At 32.1% G+C, this 26,996-nt stretch overlaps 4 protein-coding genes across 4 annotated transcripts; all 4 read left to right on the top strand.

The window, feature by feature from the left end:
- The first annotated feature begins 2,481 nt into the window (after positions 1 to 2,481).
- LOC110620439 (germin-like protein subfamily 1 member 13) lies at positions 2,482 to 3,498 on the top strand. The gene is made up of 2 exons (XM_021764173.2): positions 2,482 to 2,645; positions 2,798 to 3,498. Exons 1-2 carry the CDS (start codon positions 2,525 to 2,527, stop codon positions 3,340 to 3,342), a joined length of 666 nt encoding a protein of 221 aa, XP_021619865.1. The 5' UTR covers positions 2,482 to 2,524; the 3' UTR covers positions 3,343 to 3,498.
- A 3,703-nt stretch (positions 3,499 to 7,201) lies between these two features.
- LOC110620438 (germin-like protein subfamily 1 member 13) lies at positions 7,202 to 8,172 on the top strand. Its single transcript, XM_021764172.2, has 2 exons — positions 7,202 to 7,380; positions 7,469 to 8,172. The coding sequence occupies exons 1-2, from the start codon at positions 7,260 to 7,262 to the stop codon at positions 8,011 to 8,013; spliced, it is 666 nt and encodes a 221-aa protein (XP_021619864.1). The 5' UTR covers positions 7,202 to 7,259; the 3' UTR covers positions 8,014 to 8,172.
- Positions 8,173 to 14,134: 5,962 nt separating this feature from the next.
- On the top strand, positions 14,135 to 15,059 carry LOC110620703 (germin-like protein subfamily 1 member 17). Its single transcript, XM_021764524.2, has 2 exons — positions 14,135 to 14,289; positions 14,378 to 15,059. Exons 1-2 carry the CDS (start codon positions 14,169 to 14,171, stop codon positions 14,920 to 14,922), a joined length of 666 nt encoding a protein of 221 aa, XP_021620216.1. The 5' UTR covers positions 14,135 to 14,168; the 3' UTR covers positions 14,923 to 15,059.
- Positions 15,060 to 20,180: 5,121 nt separating this feature from the next.
- LOC110620707 (germin-like protein subfamily 1 member 13) lies at positions 20,181 to 21,155 on the top strand. The gene is made up of 2 exons (XM_021764527.2): positions 20,181 to 20,335; positions 20,463 to 21,155. Exons 1-2 carry the CDS (start codon positions 20,221 to 20,223, stop codon positions 21,008 to 21,010), a joined length of 663 nt encoding a protein of 220 aa, XP_021620219.1. The 5' UTR covers positions 20,181 to 20,220; the 3' UTR covers positions 21,011 to 21,155.
- Positions 21,156 to 26,996: the final 5,841 nt, after the last annotated feature.

The raw sequence follows: 26,996 nt of genomic DNA, 5'->3' as shown, positions 1-26,996 counted from the left end.
ACTCTTTCCGGATCATCTTCAATTCTGCATACTTGTTTTGGGAGCTTTTTCTGATTGGCTTAGCTTGCGGTTGGTTTAAAAGCAGCGGCAGCTTTTCTTTTTCTTTTTTTTTTTTTTTTAACGATCTCCTCGTCTTAAATTTTTAGTGATTGTCTACAAAACTGTTTCTAGGTTTGTTTTGCTCTTGTACATGCGAATTGCCCATTACAAATTAAATATATTGACAATTAAACTTTTTTAATATATTAAACTTCAAAAAATATGAAAATTATTTTTTTAAAAAAAATAAATGAAGTCTTATTGTGTTGTACATCCTAATAAAGATTTTGTAGGCTTTATATATGAATCCCTTATTCAGACTCAGTTGTGACTTTCTATTGTATGGATTTGGAGGTCTACAACTCTATGTTAGGAATTGCTTTCCCTATTTTCCCTTCCATTCATTTTTTTTATAAAAATAATATTTGATCTTATTAAAAGAATATTGATATAATTATGAATAAATATATGATTTAATTTTTAATTATCCTTCTATATTAAATTATAGCTATAAATAAATATAAATTATTTAACTAATTTAGTTTAATATTAATGATGTGATTAATTAAGTTTAACTTGATTTTATCAAGACGTGAAAATTGAAATATGCTCATTGCTAGGTTGAGAAAAATTAATGATGATTTCGATTATTTATTTTTGATTTAATTTAAGATTGAATAGATTAAATGTTTAGTTGTATAGTTAAATTGACAGTATTGATATAATTAAAAAAATTTTCATTTAATATTTTCTTGGATTTTTTTTTTCATGAAAAAGACTTATTCAGAAAATAAATAGTAACCAAAAGAAATGTGGTAAATTCAAAGTTGAAATTAGCAAAGATAAATTCTCTAATCATGTTTAGTTTGGGTGAGTATTTAATTGGTTTGATTTTGAATCAAATCGAATTGAATAAATTGAAAATTAAAATTTTAATATTTATGAAAACGAACTAATTTTGATTAGAAATAGAATCAAATTGAATCGATATGATGATTTAATTTGATCGATTTGAATTTTTAATAATTTTTTTATTTTTTACACTTCATTTTTAATATATTAAAATTTAATTAAAATATTTTAATTTTAATATGATCTAATCTCTCTATATTATTCAAAATAATATATTATTATCACTAATCGGTTGGATTCAATTTTTTTGATATTTTTTAATTAAAATTAAATCAAATCGAAATAATCAAAATTTTTGAAATTAAAAATCAAACTGAACTGAAATAAATAAAAATTTAAATTAAAATTTTAAATTAATTTAATTCGATCGATTTTTTATTTAAATCAAATACTGCTCGATAGATTAACTAAGAAAATAAATAAAGTGATTTATGGATTAAATAAGTAAAGGACAAGTAGGATTATATATATAATATGTCCAAAGTAAGTTCTGGATTAGGTCAAGACAAAGAAAAAAAAGGAAAGTTCTGGATTAGGTTTAGGTGCTGTTCGAGATATATATTATATTTCATCTTCGTTTAAACTGTCAACTTTGTGATTTTTTGTTTATAATTTTGGGACATTGAATTTTTGACAAGACAATAATCTATTAAAATAAAATATAAATGCATGGAAGCCTAACCTTAAGATACCCAATGAAATAAAAAATACAGTAGAGAAAATAATTAATACATTTCAATGAAGAAGGTGATCATTATGAAAATTTCATTTATGAATAATTATGATTAATTAAGGGTTCATTATTGTTCTTATATATTCCTATTCCTAGTTATAATATAAAGCAATGAGTGGGTGATTCCAATTCCAGAATAGTCAGCTCAAGTTATCCCATCCATTTCAGTAATCCAACCACTCCTCCTTAATTATACATCCATTTCAGTAATCTAAGTCAATAGATTAGAAATATTTATATAAAAATAATTATATATTTTTAAAGATTTAATCATTTACCTATAAATTATATTTAAAGATTTATCTAATTTTATTATTAATTTATTATATTATGTAAATAATTTCTAATAATTTCTCTTTTAATAATTTAATTTCCATTGCCAGTAAACTTCTTACGTGCTTTGATTATAATGTGAGGATCTCTTAATGCAACTACAATGATTAACGTTTTAATAGCTTGATTTAATATAGTTGCCACATTTCAAGTCTAATAATGAGGACAATTTTAAGCTTTTAAATATGAAAATTATTGTACAAATCCCTAAAGATCTTTGAGCCTAAAACTCAGAATGTTGAACCAGCCTTGATTATGATTACTTTTTCTGCTGTTATTTTACTTCAATAAAATATCAAAATAAAAAATTAAACTCTGGCATAAGCTTGAGAGAGTTGAATTGTTGAAGCAGTCCAGGAGGGATGATGTAATGAAGGTTGATCATTCAACAAGCTTCTTAAAGAAGAATTGGTGAAATAGCCTATAAATACTCATCTATTCATTCAAGATTTTTCACATCTTCAGCCCAACAACTACAGCCTAGCTAGAGAAAGTAGTCATAATAAAATGAATAGCTTTCACTTCCTTGGGTTATTGGCTTTTGCTTTGGCTCTCTCTTTTGCCTCTGCCTTTGACCCTAGCCCTCTCCAGGACTTCTGTGTTGCAACCCCCGAACCCGAGAATGCTGGTATACATATCAAGTTTTGTTTTTTTTAAAGTTTCTGTCACAGTATTTAATCCTATAAAGAATAGTATTCCTCTGTAGATATCTTTTTTCTTATTTTGTTATTTGCATCTCCAATGGATACTGATGCTAATTTTTTTTATATATTAATGCAGTGTTTGTTAATGGAAAGTTCTGCAAGAACCCAAATCTTACTGTAGCTGGTGATTTCTCTATTTCGGGACTCAATATTCCAGCATTTACAGGAAACCGAGTTGGATCAAATGTCACCCTCGTAAACGTTGATAAAATACCAGGACTTAACACTCTTGGTATTTCTCTCGCTCGGTTAGACTTTGCTCCCAATGGTGGCTTAAACCCTCCCCACACTCACCCTCGTGCCACAGAGATCCTTGTAGTTGTGGAGGGCACCCTTTATGTTGGATTTGTCACATCCAACCCCAATCGTTTGTTCACCAAAGTCTTATACCCAGGAGATGTTTTTGTATTTCCAATTGGTCTCATCCACTTCCAGTTTAACATTGCAAAGACGAATGCAGTTGCCTTTGCTGGTCTAAGCAGCCAAAACCCAGGCGTCATCACCATAGCAAATGCAATCTTCGGGCCTAATCCACCCATTAATCCTGATGTTCTAGCTAAGGCCTTCCAATTGGATAATTATACAGTAGAAAAACTGCAGAAACTATTTGCAAACGCATAAAATAATATTTATATAAACTAAATTTATGTGAACTCATAATATAAATAAATAATAAAATACCTTATATATTTATATTATGAGTCTATATAAACTCAATTTAAATAAAAATTATTTGTGATTAGTTATATGCGATGTTTATGTTTCCAATAATTGAACAAGTATACTTTCTGTTAAATGTATTCTTGATATGTTTATCACAATTCAATAAAGAGCCTTTTGGGTGTGTCATATATATTTAAATATATTTATTTTGGATTCTGCAGTTTACTTAAAATGTCATTGGCTGAAACACTTGAAAAAAAGTGTATGAGAACAATCCAACCAGATTATTTAAGAATCAAATGATTCTTATAGTTTTGATTTGAGTTTAATTTTTTTATTTATGTTTTTGAAATTACTAAAAGAGAAACGATAAACTTGATATTACTAAACATTTTTCATCTACTGTTAATTCATATTGATTATTGAAAAGGTTGATTATCGGGATTTATCCCAGCTAATCCTTTTTTTTTTCTGAATATTCATTTAATTTATTAATAACGTGATAAGCTTAACATAACATAAAAAAAAAAGGTTAATTAGATGCTGAAGACGAGGAAAATGGGGTTAGAATTCAGTATTTAATTAATACGTAAAAGAAACTCGATTTCGATAGTTGTTGCAGCAGGGAATTTCTCTCCCTAATGACGTCGTTGCTCTCTTTGAAGTGAATCTCTAGCCTGCAACTGTTGGATTGGGTTCGTGCAGTATCAACGTCCATGATTTAATTAATTTTTAATTATCCTTATATATTTACTTATAGCTATAAATAAATATAAATTAATTTAGTTTAATAACCACGTGGCAAGATAACTTAGTTTAATCCAAAGACTTTAATCATATTATTCAGCTAGCTCTTGCTAAAAAAAAAATTGTAAAATGTACTTATCATTTTTTATCATAAAAGAAAACTTTACTCAGATGTTCAATATGTTGAAAAATGAACATTCTTTTACTTAATTGAGAAAAATAATGATTTTCATTTTTATTTTTTAATTTGGTTCAAATCAACCAATCATTCTGGTCGATACCTAAATTGATATTGTTGATATAATAAAAAAAATCTATTTAATTTTCACTCAATCAAATATGACAGGTTAATTTTTTTTTTTTTAAATACTTGATTCAGAAAATTATTAAACAGGTGTAGTAACCAAAACAAACGTGGTAAAGAAGTCATATTTTTTATTTATTAATTAAGTAAATAAATAAAAAAAATTTATGTTAAAACAAATAATAAAAATAATAAAAATATATGTTATGCTTGTAATCACTTTTCTTTAAGAAATTAGGTTCTCACGGTCTGGCAGATTTTTCTCAGAATTGACCCATGAAATTCTATATAATAATTATAGAAATTTACTTATAATTAAAATAAAAAATATTTTGAGTGTCGAGGAGAAATAAGTAGTAAATGGTAGATAAATATTTATAAAAACGGGTTTATAATAGTTATCAAATTAACATACACTTATTTGATATATAAAATTTCATAATGTTATCAAGCCAACAGACATAACTTTGAAACATAACGGTTTATAATAGTTATTAAGATAACAAACATACTTTTTAAGCAATAGACACACATTTTGAGAGATCAAAAGACATAACTTTTCAGATTTTCTCATAAATTTTAAATGTGAGATTGAAATGTAATCATTTAGTTGTACTAACTATGTCCAGCAATTTATGACTTAAATAAGTAAAGGACCATATAGGATTTTTGATATTACACAATAATTGATTAAAGTAGGCCATGTATTGGCATTCGAAGACAGGGCTACATGGTAAGAGTCTGATAAGGTGATACTTAGTCCCATCAAAGGAAAAGAAAATTCAGACGCTTCAGGACTCAGCTCTTCGTCAAAACTCGCCCTCTCAACTATAAGAAGAGACTTTATGGAAAGTTACCGTTAACGGCTACTATCCAGCAGATTCTCATTATGCTTATAATTACAAATACCATATTAATTAGCCGATACCAACCGAATTTTTAGGAGATTATCATAATTAATTTCATTTTCTTACAGTATAAAAGCTAATAATCCCTTATCAGTTGGAGTGGTTGCCATAGGTGCCAACCAACTCACATTCTCTTTTTTGCAGGATTGACCAATCACGGCACAACTTCATTTCGGCCATATCATTTGATTCTATTGCCGGAAAATCTATTGAATTATCTTTGTTCATTTGAATTAAAACTAGCCTCTTATTTCCTTTCTCTTAAAAAGAAATCTTTCATTTCTTCCTTTCTCGAGATAGCTGACAATTCACGAGCTATTTCTAAAGCTGCTACCAACAAAGATGTTATCATTTTTTTCACTCCTAACAGTGGACAAAACACACTCTCTGTGGTCAACAAGATAGATCTTAACAATTTGAATAACGAGCAAATACTCCAATACATTAAGAGGTTGCAGACTACTCTCGAGCAGTATAAAATTTGAGAAGATGCCTCATTAATGGCTTCCAAGATAAGGGAGGAAGTTTTTATCGATATCCAAGGACTCGGAAAGAGACAATTCAAATATAGTCTAAGAAAAAGGCAAAGTTGGAGGAAGAGGAGTAGTCGTCGGAAGAGACTTTTAAGGATATCGACTGGAAATTAACACGGGTCATGCAATGATATTAGAAAGTGCAGAAGAAGGATTAATAGTTATCAAATCAACAAATATATTTTTGGGACATAATTGTTCATAATAATTATTAAGATAATAGACACACTTTTTAATAATAAACACATTTTTTTGAGATCAACAAACATATCTTTTCATATTCTCTCATAAATTTTAAATGTGGGATCGAAAGCTAATCATTTAACTTTATTAATTATATTCAACAATTTATGCCTTAAATAAGTAGGGGAACACGTAAGTTTTTATATATATAATATGTCCAAATTAAGTTCTGAATTTGGTCAAGTAAGAAAAAAATTCTGAATTAGGTGCTATTGGATATATATATATAATCTTCTGTTAAACCGTCAACTTTGTGATTTTTTATTTATAATTTGGGGACATTGAATTTTTGATAGGACAATAGAAGCCCTAAGCTTGAGAGACCCAATAAAATTCACACACAACAGTTTGAAAATTTCATTTATGAATAAATAATTATGATTAATTAAGGGTTCATTATTGTCCTTATATATATCCTAATCCTAATCCTAATCCTAGTTGTAATATAAAGTAATGAGTTGTTAAGTCCAATGCTAAAATATAAAGTCAGCTCAAGTTATCCCATCCATTTCAGGATTAGGAGTCCATAATAGAAAGGCAACAAATCTTGGATATTCGGTATTGATTCCAGTGACTTCACTTTTAATAATTTAATTTCCATCGCCATTAGACTGGACTGCTGTGCTTGATCATAATGCAAGAATTTCTTAATGCAACAACTACCTCTTAATACAATTACACTAATTAATAGTATTTAATAAAATAAGTAATTAGATAATTTTTTTATAAAGTTATTTAACTAACTGTTTTGTAGCTTAAGTTTTAATTTCCAATTTCAGCTTTAAAACATTATCATACAAATCCCTAAAGATCTCTCTCTCTCTCTTTTAAGCCAAAAGCAGTGTTGAACCAGCCTTGATCATGTTTAGTTTTTTTGCTTTTATTTTCCTTCATTAAATATAAAATAAAATAAAACTAACATAAGCTTGAAAGAGTTTTTAGTGTTGAACCAGTCCAGGAGGGATGATGTAATGATTACAAACAGTTGATCATTCAACAAGCATCTTATAGAAGAATTGATGAAATAGAAAATAGGCGACCATTCGAGAGGCTTTCTCTATAAATACTCATCTATTCTTTCAAGATTTTTCACACCTTCAGCTCAACAACTAAAGCCTAGCTACAGAAAGTTCTCATAAAATGAAGGCCTTTCATTTCCTTCTCCCATTGGCTTTGGCTTTGGCTTTCTCTTTTGCCTCAGCTTCTGACCCTAGCCCTCTCCAGGACTTTTGTGTTGCAATTCCTGAACCTAAGAATGCTGGTATACATCAAAATATTAATCTTTTTTCTTATTTTGTTATTTGCAAGTCCAATGGATACTAATACTAACTTTTTACATATTAATGCAGTGTTTGTTAATGGGAAGTTCTGCAAGAACCCAAATCTTACTGTAGCTGGTGATTTCTCTATTTCGGGACTCAATATTCCAGCATTTACAGGAAACCGAGTTGGATCAAATGTCACCCTCATAAACGTTGACAAAATTCCAGGACTTAATACTCTTGGTATTTCCCTTGCTCGGTTAGACTTTGCTCCCTATGGTGGCTTAAATCCTCCCCACATTCACCCTCGTGCCACAGAAATCCTTGTAGTGGTGGAAGGCACTCTTTATGTTGGCTTTGTCACATCCAACCCCAATCGCTTATTCACCAAAGTTTTATACCCAGGAGATGTTTTTGTCTTCCCAATTGGTCTCATCCACTTTCAATTTAATATTGCAAAGACGAATGCAGTTGCGTTTGCAGGTTTAAGCAGCCAAAACCCAGGCGTCATCACCATAGCAAATGCAATCTTCGGGCCTAATCCACCCATTAATCCTGATGTTCTAGCTAAGGCTTTCCAATTGGATAATTATACAGTAGAAAAACTGCAGAAACTGTTTGCGACCACATAAAACAACCATTTGAAGTCAATGCTGCTCATTGTTTTAAAATAATGTTTAGTTATGTTTCATGCACTTGTCTCCAATAATTGAGCAAGCATATTCTAATTATATGCAAATGTGTGCATTCAAGGTGGTTTTATAATAATTCAATAAAGAGACTTTTGGGTATGCCTTCTCTACCTGTTCGTTTACTTGAAATATTGGCCGAAACACTTAAAAAAATAATAATAAGAGAGAAAGAATTATTAAATCAATACTAACAATCGAATCAGATTATCTAAGGCTCAAAGATTCATTTTATTCTTATTTAAGTTTAACCGTTTTGTTTATCTGCTTCATATTGCTAAAAAAAAAAAAAAAAAAAACTTGAGATTACAAAACGTTTTTTATCTACTATTAATTCAATTATCAGCAGCCTAAGTGTTCTTCCTATAGTGGTGTCTAGGGAATTTCTGGTCCTAATGGCTTCGTTACGTAGTGAGTCTTTACCCAATCTATAGCTAGCCTGCTATTGTTGAATTGGATTCCTGCGGCAATGTTTCCGCATCATCTGCATCCGTAGCGAGTCCTAATGGCTTATAAAATTTCTCTTCCTTGTGTATAAACATATACACATTCCTTATGTATGAATCTCTTATTAATAATGTGAATTGTATGAATTTAGAGGTTACAACTCTATATTAGTAATTGCTTGGTAGCATGGTAAACCTTGAAGCTTCCCTCTTTTCCATTTTTTTACATAGTTTATTAATAATATGTGATAAGCTTAACATAACATATATATATATATATATAAAAAAAGTTAATTAAATGCTGCAGACGTGGAAAATGGAACATGGGCTTCTTGGTTAGAATCCAGTAAGAAACTTGATTGGATAGTTGTTGCAAATTATAAAAATATTTATAAGACCTTCTGCTTCTATTAAAATATGAAAAGATATAGCAGAATATCTTAATCAATTAAAATAAAAATAATAATAATAATAATAAGAGACATTGTCGAGCAGGCATTATTAACTAACATAAGATGTAGACATTTGTCCAACCGAATGAAATTAGACATTGTCTGTTTTTTAATTAAATTTAAATTAAGATTCAAACTCCAAAATCTTACCATTTCAGACGCCACTGTAGAGTTACTATCTGGGTTATATATCTGCTGAGTCTCCATGGCCAAGCTTGAACCATTCAAATCACCAACTCATCTCAGACTATTGTGCCATTGTCTGACCCAACCACTTCTTGGAAATTATTGAGTTGCCTTTTTTTTTCCCCTTTTTAAATAAGATTGGTTTCCTTTATACGCCCACTACATATATAATGCAAAATATATATAAGCAGCACAATATAAGATTTTTAATTATTTTTAAATTAATATAGTGAAAGCAATAAATTTTATATTGTGTTTTATAATTATATTGTTTAATTACTATATTATCTTTTAAAACAAATAAATTTTACTTTTTTATCTATAATTTAAGAGAAATAAATAAAAATATAATAAATTTATTTTCGTAAATAAAATAATTATGAGATTCATAATAATAAGTTATTTTTCATCATGTTCGCTATATGTATAGTTTAGCGAGTAAATGAGAAAATTTTTGATTTTATAAAATGGGATGTTATACTATATATGTTCTCCATTCAATTGTAAAATTATTAGAATAAGGCCATCCTATTACCATGTTTCCACAGAAAATAAAAAAGTCTTAAATTGAATCATATGCTAAGTTTAAAAAATAAATTTTAGCGACCACCAATCGTAAAACTATGCTATTATATGATATTTATTAATTATTATGATAAACAGAATTAGATACTTGAAAATTTTTAAGTTATTTTATTTCAAGAACAGTAATTAATATTCCTTGTAAACAATTTAGCAGTAGAAATTCCCAGATCCTAACTCTCCATTAAACCAAAAAAATATAGGGGAAGAGAAAATAAATTAAAAAATAAATAAAACTCCAGGGGTGAAAAAGAAAACTTTATGACCATTTGAAGCGGTCCAAATCGACATTGAAAATTAATACAAAAGGAAGGATGGTAAGATGTACATGCTTACACTTTCTTTTTAGCAATTTCAGAAACTGTTTGAGAATGCATAAAGCGAATTAAATATTGTGGTTCCTAGTTCAGCTCCCTCTCGTCTCACATAGATATAGACAGTCATTTTCTTATAGATTATTAATTCGGTCATTTTTTCGTAGACTCATTAACTCCATTCAACCTATTTTTTAGGTAGTTTAAAATTTTTAATCTAAATTATTTAATTGTTTTTAACCCGTTTATATATACTGTAATACCCGGCTAGGTTCCGGTATCGGAATTCCTACCGTCCGGTGGAATCTCGGATGTCGGAAGCCTCTAGTAGGGTAGAAACATGTTTTCATAAAATGTTTTAATGTATTTCATGATTTTAAGTAAAAAGGAAATGAGTTTTTGCATGAAAACAACCTTGGAGGAAAAATCAGGTTCGGCCGCCGAACATGCATGCGCTTCGGGTGTGCCTTAGGCCCCCGAAATCATAAGTGAGGGAAGTCCAGGTTCGGCCGCCGAACCTCATGTTCGGCCGCCGAACTTGCATGCGTTGCGGAGGCACGTTCGGCTCCCGAATGTGGCATGGCCAGCCACCTATAAAAGGGTCCCTTAGCCGAAAACGGGCGAGTTTTTCTCCCCATTTTCGGCCAAGGTGAGCTCTCCGCCGTCCCTCACCGATCTTGAGTTTCTTCCTTCCATTCTTCATGACTTTTATGAGTTACAACTTTGTTTTGAAGGTTTTGAGCATTTGAGCAAGTTTTGGAGCTTGAAGGTTCAAGGAACTTTCTCTCTCCCATTTTCCGAGCTAGGGTCGTTCTCCTCTCGATCTTCAAGAGGTAAGGGCCGATCTTGAGCTTATAGCATGTTTTAAGTAAGTTTTAAGTAGATCTATGGGGTAGAATGCATATTTAGCTTATGGTTAGGTTTATGGGTTCATGTTATGTTTTTGGACAATGTGGATGTTTGATGTGTTGTAGATGGGGTTTAAGATAGTTTGAAGCCCCTAGGAACTTGTATGCTTGAGTATGTATGTTGTAGATTAGGAAAAATGCATGTTTGGATGGTTTTGGAAGACAAATGTGCATGAGGAACCAAGTTTCTGCCCTTTGGCAGAAACCAGGTTCGGCAGTCGAAGGACTTTCGGCCGCCGAACCTGCCTGGGAGGCCAGCCTTTCAGCTGCCGGAGCCTGCCTCCGAAAGAGGACTTTCGTCTCTGGAGGGCAGTTTCGGCCGCCGAAAGTGCCGCCGAGCATGCATGAGTTTCGTCTCTGTCTGGGAGTTTCGACCGCCGAAGGTGCCACCGAACCTGCCTGACTTTCGGCTCTGGAGGGACTTTCGGCCGCCGAACCTGCCGCCGAAAGTGCCCTGTTCAGCCTTCCTTTGTATGTTTTTGCATGGATGTTTTGAGGTGTTTTAGAGGGTTTTTAGGGGATGTTTTTAGAGTTATGTTCTAGTTGTTTGGTCCCTCATTTGAGTCCACCTGTGTAGGTTCGAACCCGAGAAACCGAGGACCCCAGCAGTGAGTCAGCTGCTTCAGTCTTTGTCAGAGCTAGTTGAGGTGAGTAGAATAAACCTTTATGTTTTAAAGCAAATAAATTATACGGTTTGAGCATGCTCATGCATCATGAATGCCATGTGATGATTTAGGTTGTTGCATTAGAATTCACGAATATGTTGCATTGCATAATTTTGATGATGATGTGGATGGTTATTGGATGATCCTTAGTCCTCGATATGATGCGATGTGATATGATACGGTATAGTACGAAAGTCCAGGTTGTACCCATTCTATGTCCCTGGCACGATGTAAGAGAAAGTCCAGGTTGTACCCATTCTACGTCCCTGGCACATTGGAATGCTATGTTATGTTATGTTATATTAAGAGAAAGACCGGTTGACCCATTCTACGTCCCGGCACTTTGGAATGTAGAGGACTCTTGGTGACAATACCATCCGTGATGTGATTTGTCTGTGACGTGTTGCATTCCATTATAGCATATGATTTAAATGTTTTATTATTCTGCTCACTGGGCTCTAGTAGCTCACCCATTTTCCCTAATCCCCCAGGGTTGCAGATACAGGCTAGACAGAGAAGTCAAGGTGAATGAAGTCTTGAGTTGTAATAAATAGAATGTGGACATGATAAATTGTATAATGATGTAAAAGTTATGAATAGTTATGTCATGTATATGTTGATTATGAGATTGAGGTTTAGAAGTTGTGCTTGACCGAGTTTGTATAGTAATCCCTTTTATAAACATGATCTACGTTTTATGATGCTTTTGTAACCAAACTCTATATATATAAATGTCACCCCATTGGGGCACTGTTGGGACTCCACAGAGAAGTTAAATGTTTATAATCATGTTATGTATAGTGCATGCACAGGTTGAATTTGGTGAATGAATGAATGTAAAGAAAAGTTCAAATTTTTATGTATGTTCTTGATCATGTATGGGATTAAACAGGTTTACAGGTTGTATGTCAGGCTTGCTACGGGTCTCGGCGGCCTTAAGCCGACCTGGATCCTAGCACCGGTAGCGGTCCGATTTTCGGGTCGTTACATATACAATTTCAAATTTTTTTAAAAAATTGACATGGGATGTTTTAGTAAAAGTGTCCCCCATACCTTAAGCTAATTGAGTGGCTTGGATTATAACTGCTACAGTTGCCTGCGAATCTCCTTCTTCCTTAGCCACATTACTATTGCATTTAAGAGTTCCCTTTGGAGCTTTTTGCCTCACTGAAACTATATTGGCTGGCTGGTTGTGTTCAGAAAGGGCAATATTTTGCATGCATGGGAGCTTAATTGTCTCCAAGAATCTTGAGTCTTGACTTGTAATGCAATATGCAATTCAAAACAAAAATATAAATCACTATCTACGCTAGGTCATCTTTCTTTTGTTTCTCTTAATGTTTGAATTAATTTTCAGTATCTTTGATTAGTTCTACGCTAGGCCACAATTTTAACACACTAAATGAAACTTTTCTCCTTCTGGGTTAAAAAGCAATGTAGATTAATATAAATCTGTAAATGACTTGCACTAATTTTCTGCAATATTTCTTTTTTCCATTTATTAAATGGATATATATATCTATGACTATATGAATTCTTTATAATTTGACAAATAAATATTGACTTAATCTTTGAAACAAGACCAAGTAAAAAAATTAAAATCCGCTTGCTTGTACTTAGTCATGAGAAGAGGTCATAATGAAAACAATGGATTTTCACAGTGAAAACAATGGATTTTTTTTTTCTGTAAAATAAGGCCATTATGTTATTAAGTCTTCACGAGAACCACTAAATAAGTCGGAGATTGGATTATACGTAAATTTAAAAAATAAGTTTTTAGAAGCCATTAGTCATAAGACTATGCTATTATATTATATTTATTAATTATTATGATAAGCAAAATTAAATACTTAAAAATTTTAAAATTATTTTATTTCAAAAATAACAATTAATATTTCTTATAAACAATTTTTAGCAGTACAAATTCTCAAACCCTAACTCTCCATTAAACCAAAAAACAGAGGGAAGAGTAAAATAAATTAAAAAATGTATACTTTATCAAGCAAATGGGAAAATTTTGATTTCATAAAATGGGATGTTATACTATATATGTTTCTATTCAGTTGTACAATCTTTTTACCATGTCTCCACAAAGGACTTGTTCAATACATAGTTTTAAAAGGATAACCAACTAATTAAACTCTTTCAAATTCCATCACTTTCCCTTATTATATTGTACATACCTAATATTATTGTTAGATTAAAAAATAACTTTTTTAGCAGCCATCAAATCCCTTGTAAACAATTTAGCTGTACAAATTCCCAAACACTAACTCTCCATTAAACCAAAAAAACAAAGGGGAAGAGAAAAATAAATAAAACTATAGGAGGTGAAAATGAAAACTTCAAAACTCACGTAAACTCGAACGATTTGAAGCGGTCCAAGTTGACATTGAAAATTAATTCGTGGTTTGGTGAAATAAAAAACAGCTAACCCTTGAGAATAGCTGAGAGAGCTTCACCTATAAATACTCATCCGTTGCTGCAAGATTTTTCACACCTTCAGCTCAACAACAAAAGGCTAGAGAAATCAAGCAGTCCTAAAATGAAGGCCTTTCATTTCCTTGCCTTATTAGCTTTGGCTGTGGCTTTCTCTTTTGCCTCCGCCTTTGACCCTAGCCCTCTCCAGGACTTCTGTGTTGCAATTCCTGAACCTAAGAATGCTGGTAGACATCACAATATTAATCTTTTTTCTTATTTTGTTATTTTCATGTCTAATGGATACTGATACTAACTTTTTATATATTAATGCAGTGTTTGTTAATGGGAAGTTCTGCAAGAATCCAAATCTCACTGTAGCTGGTGATTTCTCTATTTCGGGACTCAATATTCCTGCATTTACAGGAAACCGAGTTGGATCAAATGTCACCCTCGTAAACGTTGACAAAATACCAGGACTTAATACTCTTGGTATTTCTCTCGCTCGGTTAGACTTTGCTCCTAATGGTGGCTTAAACCCTCCCCACACTCACCCTCGTGCCACGGAGATCCTTGTAGTTGTGGAGGGCACCCTTTATGTTGGCTTTGTCACATCCAACCCCAATCGTTTGTTCACCAAAGTCTTATACCCAGGAGATGTTTTTGTATTTCCAATTGGTCTCATCCACTTCCAGTTTAACATTGCAAAGACGAATGCAGTTGCCTTTGCTGGTCTAAGCAGCCAAAACCCAGGCGTCATCACCATAGCAAATGCAGTCTTTGGGCCTAATCCACCCATTAATCCTGATGTTCTTGCTAAGGCCTTCCAATTAGACAATTATGCTGTGGAAAAATTGCAGAAACTATTTGCCAATGCGTAAAACAATCATTTAAAGTCAATGGTGCTCATTATTTTAAAATAATGTTTAGTTACATTTCATGCATATTCTAATTATATGCAAATGTATGCATTATTGGTGTTCTTATAATAATTTAATAAAGAGACTTTTGGTGTGCCTTCTCTATATGTTCATTTCGAATCCGTATTTAAAATATTGGCTGAAACACTTGAAAAGAAAAATAATAATAAAAGAGAAAGAAATATTGAATCAATACTAACAATTGAATCAGAGTATCTAAGACTCAAAAGATTCCTTCCACTCTTATTTAAGTTTAGCCTGTTTTGTTTGTCTGGTTGAGATTGCTAAAAAGAGAAGAAAAACTTGAGATTACTAAACGTTTTTCATCTACTATTAATTCAATTATCAGCAGCCTAAATGTTCTTCCTATAGTGGTGTCTAGGGAATTTCTGGTCCTAATGGCTCCGTTGCCTAGTCAGTCTTTACCGAATCTCTAGCCTGCTATTGTTGGATTGGGTTCCTGCGGCATCACATCCCTGGATTTGGCACTGTTTCCACATCATCTGCATCCTTATTTTGGGAGCTTTTTCTGGTTGGCTTAGCTAGGGTTTGGTTTAAAAGTAGGGCTGTTGTGTTTGATTATTTCCTGATGCTTTTTTTTGTGGTATATTTGAGCAATTGAGTTGCCCTGCAATGTGGGATTGTCTGTTCTTCTTGCCGTGCAATGTGTAATCTCTTGGTACGTAGATCTGATCTGTTCTTGATTGTGTGGATTTTACTTTAATTTGTTTTTGTATCATGTGAATTTCCAAGTTTTTCAACTACCATGCATACTTGTCCTAGATTAGATATATTTGTAAGGTTGATGATCAGGGCTTATCCCAGCAAAGTTTTTTTTGATTTCCTAAATGTTCATTAATAAAATTTCTCTTCCTTATGTATAAGCATATACACATTCAACATCAACTTTTTTTAAAAGTAGAAAAAATATATATATTTTTTATCATTTAAAGAAAATTTTAGGTATATACTCAATTTACACTATTACAGCAATAATTCTGTAGACATTATGTATGAATCTCTTATTACAATGTGAGTTGTAGATTGACTATTATCTTATCTGTACATATATTATAAATATATTGTAATATCTGTTAACCCATATATAAAAAAACATAGTTTATTCTAACTTTTTAAGCATGGTGCAGTAGGTATGTCGGGCGGCTGACAGGCGACTGACCAATGCTGAGCCATTGAGCCTATACCTTTTGGTAGGTGTTTTAGGTGGCTAGGTGATAACGGTTGTCGAAACCGTAAAAAATAAACCTATTAACAATTAACAAAAAATAATTTGTAGATAGTGGCAATAGGGTCAAACCACAGGGATTTGACACTAAGAATTCTCCTAACTATGACTTAGGCAAATAAATAAAAGTAAAAATAAGGAGGTTTGTTTTTTATGACAGTGAGCTGAAATTAAAACTAAGTAGTAGAGGAAATCAATAGTTAAAAAGATGAGTAAATCAATGGTAAAAGGAATCTAGTTGAAGTATGAATCTATTTCAATTTTTAGGATTGATCATTGATTCTTTGATACTCCTATTTATTTCAATAAATTAATTTTGGTCGTGGAAGACGCGTCTTACAACCAAATTCCTCCTTAATTTTAGTTTGACTAGGAAACGTTCGCTAATCAAACACTAGTCAACAAGTTGCCAAGAAACATTCTTGGGGTTTTTACTTTTTAACTGTTAACTACATTAAGACTTAGAGAAATCTAATTCTAACATTGCCAACCGCGTGGTCAAGTTTAGATTATGCAACCAAGTGTGCTTGTCTTCAAACAATCTAAGCAATTATGGACCCAAATTATTTAAACTAACAATATATTACTTATCCAATTAAAAACAACAGGCCTTAATTGATTCTAGTAGCAAAACAATAATAGTATAAAGAACAAGTTGCATAAATATTGAAAAATAGAGACTTAACAATGGAGTTTTAAATCTCTCAATTTATCACAAACTGAAAATTCTCCAACTTCAACTAGATAAAAGAATGTTTAGCCACTCATGGTGGATAAAAAATACAAAAAAGAGAAAGAAGAAAAGTAGAGAGGGGGCCGTTGTGTTGGCCGAAATTCTGCAGTAATTGTGATGATGATTTGCTGGTTGGTTTTTGCCCCTTTTTATAGGTGAAGAGTCCTAATCCCTTTTGGAATTGGAATCCTAATTTGACATGATATCTTGAGGGTCTTTTAATCCTTCCTTTGTCTTTGTATTTAATCATGAGTAGAACTCTTTTAGTGAAAGTTTTTTTTGGTGTGGCTCTTGGAGTTGTCATAGGATTAGTCTTGTGGTGTTTGAAGTAGGATATGACTCTTATACTTTTAGATTTTGAATTTTCTTCTTTTCCCGCGATGTTGGACTCTGCTGTGCGTCAGTTTGATTTGGGCAGTTGATTTTGGCAAATCGCTTGCCCAAATCATTTCTGCAAGTCAGTTTCAGTTTTCTACTTCAACTTTCTGCAAGTGATTTGGCCAAATCACCTTGGCCAAATCGATTTTTCAGCTTTTTCTGCAGATTTCATTCAAGTTTTCATTTTTCTCATTTTCTGCAAAAACATCATAAAAACATAAATTAACCTAGAAAAATGTATAATTAAACATCAATAATAATAATAATAATAATAATAATAATAATATGGCTAAATTATGTTTGATCACTGATCAGCCTTTTTGCATGCTTATTTAGTATTTTGAAGTGAGTTAGAGGGAGGCCGACTATCGTATGGAAGTCAGTTGACTTGCTCTAGTTTTATCAGGTGGTGCTCGATCTGCACGACCTTCATTGGCATTGGTGATCTTTACATTTGTTTCCAATGTGTGGCGAATAATGAAGAGTTCGCCCTACTCGTTCCAGGTACGGAGGAGGTCAGGGGTGATAATAGTCTGATCTTTAGTTCCTTATAGATCGGTCTTTTTTTGGTTTGGTCAGACCTAATGAAAAAGTTAACTCGTTTCTTTTGAATCACACATACACGTGTCACAATCTCAACGGTCATTATCTTTTATATATTATCAAAATGTAATTAACCATAAGATCATATACCAATTGTTTTATATATATATATATATATATATATATATATATATATATATATATATATATATATATATATATATATATATATATAAGGTCACGTATTAATTGGGGGTCACGTATTAATTGGGTGTTTCATCTTTTCATGGTCCACGTAAATCTTTTCCTTGTTTATTAAACTAGCACAAAATGGTGAAACAAGACAAAACTTCAAAAAGGGAGCTAATCCAGGTTGACTTGGTTTCATTGTTTTGGGTCTCTCCTTTTCGAAGCAAAACCCCTTTTTAGTGAAATTTCATATTCTAAGACTGAGATATAGGTTCTGTAATAAGGAACAAGTAATTGGTTGTTTTGGGAAGCTTAGTGTTTTGAGGTATTCCTAGTAACTAGCTTGTTTTTATATTTGTAATTTTCTTACATTTCAATCTGGTTGTGTTCATCTCTATTTTTGGAGGCTCTTTCGGTAGGATGTAGTGGGATTGATGGCCATCCATCTCCTCCCATTCCTCTATCTGTTATTAATAAATTATTTTTCTATTTATATATATATTATCAATTTAATTATTATTTTAAATATATTTTTATAATAATTACTATTCAACATTTATTAATGTGATTTTTCAAATACGAGATTAATTGATTCATTAATTTCGCAATTATATATATATATATATATATATATATATATATATATATATATATATATATAATGTCTGTGTGTTCTAGAAAGTATGGGTTGGAGGGCATATGAAAATGGAATATCTTGATAGAAAAGCGAGAAAAACAAACAAATCCCATCCAGTACTCAATTTCCATCAAGTTTCAAAGTCCTTGCCATGTTAGAGTCTGCGGAAGATTAAATTAATCTTCTGATTATAATCTAAGGATCTCTGAATCCAACCACATTACATTTTAGGTGTAACTAATTAGTAGTTAATTAGTCTAACTCATCAAACCTTTGAACTTTTCTTCTCAATCCAACGATCCTTTATCCTAATACAATTTTATTATCATAATAACCTAACAACTATTAATATATATATATATATATATATATATATATATATATATATATATTTTTACCAAAACTACTGGGGCTAGAATTTGTGACTTTGCTTGCTAGATAGAAAGAGAAGGAAATCAATGTTTTGATTTCGGTTATTTTCATGGTAAGGATCACTTTTTCGAAATAAATTTCAAATCAAAGTGATTTTGATCTAGATTTATATTTTATATACTATAAGATAATAAGTTTATAAGTTTATAATATATATTATTTATTTAGTTTTAATGTAAAAAAAATCGAAGAGAATAATATAAATTTTTTGAAAAAAGAAAATTATATTTTTAGGTAAGGTGGATTTCAATTAAAAATTATCGATTCAAACTAACGATTCGGAACTCATTCCATTCATTTTCAAAAAGAAGAGACCAAATCAGCTCTTAATATTTCGATTCTATGCTGATTCATGATCTCTGGACCGCTTTAATTCACGATTCAAATAAATAAAACATAAATTAAATACTTTTATTATTTATAATTTCTCATTATATTGCAAAACAGAGCAGATGATTAATTAAGTTTAAATTTTAAATATTTTTATTTAAATATTAACAATTTTTTACATATATATATTATATTAATAAATATTTTGAATATTTTATATAACTATTAAAATTTTTAAATATAAATTAATTTTAAATACATCTTTTGAAAATTTTTAAATTAAAATCTATAAAATCAAATAAATTAAAATATTTTCGGGTGATAATAATTTATTTTAAAACGAATTCAAATAATTTTCGTGTGATTGTTCGCTAATGGAAAATTGATAACAAAAAGGTGGGGAAAAAGATAGGAGGGACATAGGACATGACAATATTTAGATTAATATTATTAATTTTTTTTTATATTTTTTTATATTTAAAATACTCAAAAATTTTAGTCAATACTAAAATATTTTTTTGATAAAAAGATTTGGAGCACTTGGGAATGATTAGATGTATATGCATATCCTTGAAGAAGAATTCCTTGATTGATGAAATTTAAAAAAGAAAATAACATTACCTACTACTTGGAAAATCTTTCATCAGCCTGTAGAGATCATGAAAATACTTAAAAGAGAGTTTCACCTATAAATACTCAGATATTCATGCAAGATTTTTCACACCATCAGCTCCCACAACTAAAGCCTAGAGAAATTAAAGTAGTCACAAAATGAAGGCCTTTCATTTCCTTGCCTTATTGGCTTTGGCTTTCTCTTTAGCCTCTGCTTATGACCCTAGCCCTCTCCAGGACTTCTGCGTTGCAATTCCTGAACCTAAGAATGCTGGTATCTCTATAAGCTTAGCTTTCAGTTTTTTCTTTCTGCTTTCTTTCATTGAAATCTTTTTTCTTATTTTGTTGAATGCACATGCTCATCAATGGATACTGACAATAACTTTTATGTATTAATGCAGTGTTCGTCAATGGAAAGTTCTGCAAGAACCCAAACCTTACTGTAGCTAATGATTTCTCATTCTCGGGACTCAATATTCCAGCAAATACGCAAAATCAAGTTGGATCAAATGTTACCCTCTTGAATGTTGATAGAATACCAGGACTTAATACTCTTGGTATTTCACTTGCTCGGATAGACTATGCACCCAATGGTGGCTTGAACCCTCCACACACTCACCCTCGTGCTACAGAGATCCTCGTAGTTGTGGAAGGCACCCTTTATGTTGGCTTTGTCACATCCAACCCTAATCGTTTTATCTCCAAAGTCTTATACCCAGGAGATGTGTTTGTATTTCCAATTGGTCTCATTCATTTCCAGTTTAATATTGCAAAAACGCATGCAGTTGCGTTTGCAGGTCTAAGCAGCCAAAACCCAGGTGTCATTACCATATCAAATGCAATCTTCGGACCTAATCCACCTATTAATCCTGATGTTCTCGCTAAAGCTTTCCAGCTGGATAAGAATGTCGTGGAAAATCTTCAGAAACTGTTTAAGAATAATGCATGAAAGGTCTATCAGGATTAGTCAATGTTTGCCTACTGTTTAATAATGGTTTTTAGTTATGTTTCCTTCAGTGTGGCCAATAATTGAGCTTGCATATCCTAATTCAATAAAGATGTTTTTTGTGGCGTTTATATATATTAATTAAATAAAGATATATTTTTATTAATTTTTTTTTGTTGTTTTTCCTATATATATTGATTCATTTTGAATTTAATATTGCAGTTCACTTTATGTATATATGTATTTTAATCATTGATATATATCATGTCCCTCGAACACTTAGAGTGAAAAAAAAATAACAGTGTAATATAAATTGAATAAAAAAAAGTCTTAAATTTAGTTGTTTCACTTTCATTTGATGACTTTTGCCTTTTTCATTTGTTTATTCGAAATATAACTAAAAATTAAAAAAAAATTATTTAAATACTTTGTTTTGTCACTCAAATTACTAAAAATAACAAAAACAATGAAAATCATGTGTATTTAAAACTCCTAAAATAACATATAAAACATAAAGTCCCATACTATTAGAATATGGGTATATGGTCCGACTAATTAAATTTGGACAATTAAAAAGAATCGATTTTAATAAAAATTAAGTAGGTCATTTGATCCGATCAAAGAACAAACACAAACTTTTATTACGATATTCGGCTGTATTAGTTCATACCGAAATCATAAATATATGTATTAAATATCATGTCAACGTGACACAGATAAATAGATAGAAAATGAATTAATTGACTCTATATTTATTAATCTATTATCTACCATCAATAAACCGCTTGACACACCAGCTAAAAAGGCATTTCTGTCTCATCTAATAATCTAACTTACATTTTTCTTATTTTTCTTATATCTTTAACCTATTCGAACCAATATATAAATTTATTAACTTTTCAACCACCAATCCCAATCTATTGATCCTCGCTTAATCGGATCCTTACTCAAGCATCACCATTTGATATATCTTCCAAATCTTAGTTCATCACACTGTACTTTTAAAAAAAAAAACATATTGATTTTAAATATTAAAAATGTCATGTATCAATCATAAAGGGAAAGTATCATACTTTTTTTTTTTTTCAATAGGGAAAGTTACCATGCTCATTTATTATAATGTAACATAAAACACTAACTCGAGCTAAAGTATGAGAGACTGATTTGCAAATTGCTTTATAAACATATTTGCAAAAATATACTATTAATGTTAGCAAATTCTGCAACATACTGTATGTATTTACACTCTTCACTAATAAAAAGAAATTTTTTTTTCTTAAATTTTGGATGATGTAATTCATACTTTCGAAATAAGTAAGCATACACACCCTAGTACTTTGAATAATTTCCCTCTAAAAAACAAAGCAAAACTATCTCCTTATTTCTATAGATAAAAGAAAAAATGAATATTTTTATATATTTAACTTCGGTTGAAATTTAAATTCAAACATCTTAAATTATAAAAAAAAAAAATTCAATACCATTAAACTAAAACTCATTATTAAATGATAATTATAATAATAATGATATAAATTTAATCTCATATAAAATCAATTAAATTTATAAGTTAAATTTATGGCTTGAAAAGGATTGAAGAATCCAGCAAAATAAAAATAAATTAAGAATTTAGTTGGTGGAGGTGCATAAACAGGTGCAACCTCAATCCATTTTTGTATATTTCAATCGTTACTGTTGATGTACATATATACAAAAGAAAACCTGAGCTAGCCACAGTCCAAGAATTGAAGGAGTGTGTGCTGGCATTTAGTTAGATGTAAAGCTATTCTAACGGGTTAGTTAAGATATAAAATTGACTAACTGATTTCCTTTACACCCCCCCCCCCCTTCAAGCTAGTGTTGGGGAGAAATCAACCAACCCAAGCTTGGACACAAATGTAGAATAAGAATGAGAAGGTAAAGGTTTCGTAAACATGTCGGCAAGCTGCAAGGAGGACGGAAGATACGGAGTGGTAATGAAACCTGCTTGCAGCTGAGTACGAACCACATGACAATCAATGTCAATGTGTTTTGTCCTCTCATGAAAGACTGGGTTAGCAGCAATATGTATGGCTGCCTTATTATCACAATGTAACGGTATCGGTTGAATAATAGTAATATGAAAATCAGTCAAAAGAGAAGATAACCACCGAAGCTCACACACAGTAGATGCCATGGCGCGATATTCCGACTCAGCAGAAGACCGACTCACCGTATTCTGTTTCTTAGTCTTCCAGGAAACCAATGAAGTACCTAAGAAAATACAATACCCGGTAACGGATCGACGAGAATCAACACAAGATGCCCAGTCAGCATCACAAAAGGCTCGGAGTTTCAAATCATTTGTTGCTGGTAAAAATAATCCCATGTAACTAGTTCCCTTCAAATATTTCACCACGGTGAGAGCAGCTTTTAGATGCATAGTATGTGGAACCTGCATATATTGGCTGAGTTGCTGAACCGCATAACTAATATCGGGCCTGGTCATGGATAAATAAAGCAACCGACCAATGAGTCTCCGGTAAATCTCAGCATCTTGCAATGGCTGTCCCATATCTTTACTCAATTTAATGCCTTGAATATACGGACTAGCTATAATTCGGGCATCCTGCAAACCTGTATCCTGAATAATATCAGTAATGAATTTATGTTGTGTTAACAACATTCCTGATGCCGAACGTGCCACCTCGATACCCAAAAAATATTTAACATCGCCAAGATCTTTAATAGTGAATTTCGTATCCAAAAAATGCCGCAAATCAGTAATTAAGGTGGCCGAAGGACTAGTAATCAAACAATCATCAACATAAACTAAGATAGCAATAAAAGAACCTCCATGACCCTTAGTAAACAAGCAATGATCGAAAGAAGATTGTTTGAAACCTTGTGTCATCAAACTGACTGTCAATTCTTTATTCCATTGCCTGCCGGCTTGCTTCAACCCATAAAGTGATCGCTGCAATTTGCAAACTTGGCCCTTCTCCGCTTTGTCATAACCAGGAGAAACTTGCATGTAGATATCTTCATCAATGGACCCGTGCAAATAAGCATTATTGATATGAAGTTGCTTCACTGGCCAAGAATATGCGGCTGCCACAGTTAAGAAAATTCTTACTGTTACTAACTTGGCAACAGGAGAGAAAGTCTGATTGTAATCGAGACCAAGCAACTGGTTGTACCCCTTGGCGACGAGCCTTGCTTTATATCTGTCTATGCTCCCATCTGCATTATATTTAATCCTGTACACCCACTTACACCTAACAGGTTTAACGTTAGGAGGCAAAGCAGTTAAAATCCATGTATGATTTTGTTCTAAAGCATCCAATTCTTTTTGCATAGCATTTACCCAATTCATATCAGTTTTAGCATAATTATAATTGCAAGGTTCTTTGATTTTAGATAGCTGGGCAATAAAAAACATATGAGAGGAGGAAAAATGAATGTTGGAATCTGATGTATTACTGGTAATATAATCAGTCAACCAGGCAGGAGTTTTCCTCAGTCGTGTACTTCGACGAACCGGTTGTGGAGATGCAGGTACCACAACCAAATCAGTTTCAGTTCCCATAGCCAAATCAGTTTCAGTTCCCACAGTATTATCAGCATCAAAAGAAGAGCAGTCAGGAAGATCATTATCAAGACCCAAAGGCACGGAATTAGTTTCAGGTAGCGGTGCGGGTTCAAGTGGTGGGTCGGTGTTTGGTGATGAAGCAGGAGTGATAGAAGATTGCTGTTGGTGGGGCGTATAATTGGTATCAAATAGACAAGTGGGTAAAACAAAAGTTGTAACATCCTCTGGTTTGGTATAATGAAAAGGAAAAAGAGTTTCTTGAAACATAACATCTCGTGAAACAATAATGACTTTAGTAGTCAAACAGTAGAGTTTATAAGCTTTTTGGTTTTGAGCATAACCCAATAAAACACATGGGAAAGCCCGGGGATCAAATTTTTGTTTGTGTGGTTTGGTGTTGGTAGCATAACAGAGACAACCAATTGTCCGAAAATAAGTATAATCAACCTATTTACCATGTAACCTTTCATAAGGAGTTTGCCACTGTAAGTTTTCGGAAGGCAACCGATTGGTAATATGAGTGGCTGCTAACAATAATTCAGACCAGAAAATGGCAGGTAATTTGGATTGGAAAAGTAGTGTGCGGGCGATGTTTAAAAGAGTTCGGTGTTTCCGTTCTACAACTCCATTTTATTGTGGAGTGTAAACACAGGTTCGTTGATGTAAAGTGCCTTGGTCTTGCAAGAAAGTGCTACATGCAGCATTAACAAATTCAGTACCATTGTCGGTGCGAATGTTCTTTATCCGTTTAGCAAAATGTGTAAACACATAATGGAAAAAAGATTTCAATGCAAGCAACACCTGATCTTTAGTTTTCAGCATATAAGTCCAACAAAAACGACTATAATCATCAACTATTGTTAACATGTAGATCGCATTTGTAATAGACTTCAATTTATACGGACCCCATAAATCAACATGAATAAGATCAAATATATTCTCACTGGAAATCATACTTGTAGGAAAAGACAGCCTTGTTTGCTTAGCAACAGGACAAATAGGACACATTAACTCAACATAATCACATTTAGCAACTCCATCTATATGTTTCAACCTTTTAAAAGAAACATGTCCTAATCTAGCATGCCAAAGCATAGCTAGATGGTTATTATGCTCAGAACAATGGCTAACAGAATTGCAATTGCTCTGTTTATTAAATGAATCTGCTGTCAAATAATAAAGATCTTCAAACATTGTTCCTTTGGCCAATACTTCTCTAGTCTGTAAATCCTGGAATAAACAATATTCGGGGAATAAGTGCCCAGATAAACCACAAGTCCTAGCAAGCAAGCTGACTGATAATAAATCGCAACTGAACGAAGGAACATATAGAACATTGTATAAAATAACTCTGGAGTTCAATTTAATATTTCCAATGTGTGTTACTAATCTGGTTGAATTGTCTGGCAGTCGGATAGTCTTTGGTGGATGTAATTTAACAACTTGATCATAAAAATTGAGGTGGGGTGTGATATGATCAGTTGCGCCCGAATCGACTATCCAATTATCCTTGCAATTAAAATTAATACTAGTAAAAACTGAATTGAGTAAAGTACCTGCAAAATTCACGTGTCTGACATCTCCATCATCTTGATCATTACTGCCACTTCTGGAGTTGAGGAATTTTTGAAATTCTTGTTGCAAGAAATCTGTCATCCCTTTATCGAGACCATCAGTTCCTTTCTGCTGCAGTCCTGACTGCTGTAATGGTGTCTCATCAGTTGCAACACGAGTAACATTATTAGCTCTGAGATACTTTTTGACGTCCACCCCTCTTTTCTTCTGTAATTCAATGAACCAATCTGGATATCCGTGGAGACTGAAGCAATCGTCCACTATGTGTCCTGCACCTTTGCAATTGGTACAATATTGCTTCTTCTTGTCCTCTTTTCGAGATGAAAAGGAAGCCCTGTTATTTCCAGTTCCCGTGTTGCTTCTGTTTCCAGAAAAATTTCTTCTAGCGAGCATTACTACAGCAGTCTCAGAGGAAGATGTGCTATCAATTTGCACTTCTCTTTGTTTCTCCACACTCATGATCATGGAGTATGCTTTATTAATTGACGGTAAAGGATCTTGCAAAAGAATTTGATTCTTCACGTTGTCATACTCATCTCCTAATCCCATCAAAAATTGCATCAATCTCCTATTGCTGTCATAATCTGTAATTGCGGTACCAGTTTCACAACAAACAGGCAATGGAGCTAAACACAATAGCTCATCCCACTTCTTCTTCAAACTTGTGTAGTATTCTGTCACAGAATTACTACCTTGCTTGTACCCGGCTATATCTCGTTCTATCTGGTAAATCATTGGCCCATTGCTCTCGCCATAACTGTGCTTTAACTCGTCCCAAAGTATCTTTGCGTTTTTGCAGAATACAAAAGCGTCAGAAATATCCTTAGACATGGCATTTAGCAACCA

This window comes from Manihot esculenta, chromosome 8 (assembly GCF_001659605.2).
Source record: "Manihot esculenta cultivar AM560-2 chromosome 8, M.esculenta_v8, whole genome shotgun sequence".
In the NCBI taxonomy this organism is placed as follows: Eukaryota; Viridiplantae; Streptophyta; class Magnoliopsida; order Malpighiales; family Euphorbiaceae; genus Manihot; species Manihot esculenta.
This window is presented reverse-complemented; position numbering and strand designations above follow the sequence as displayed.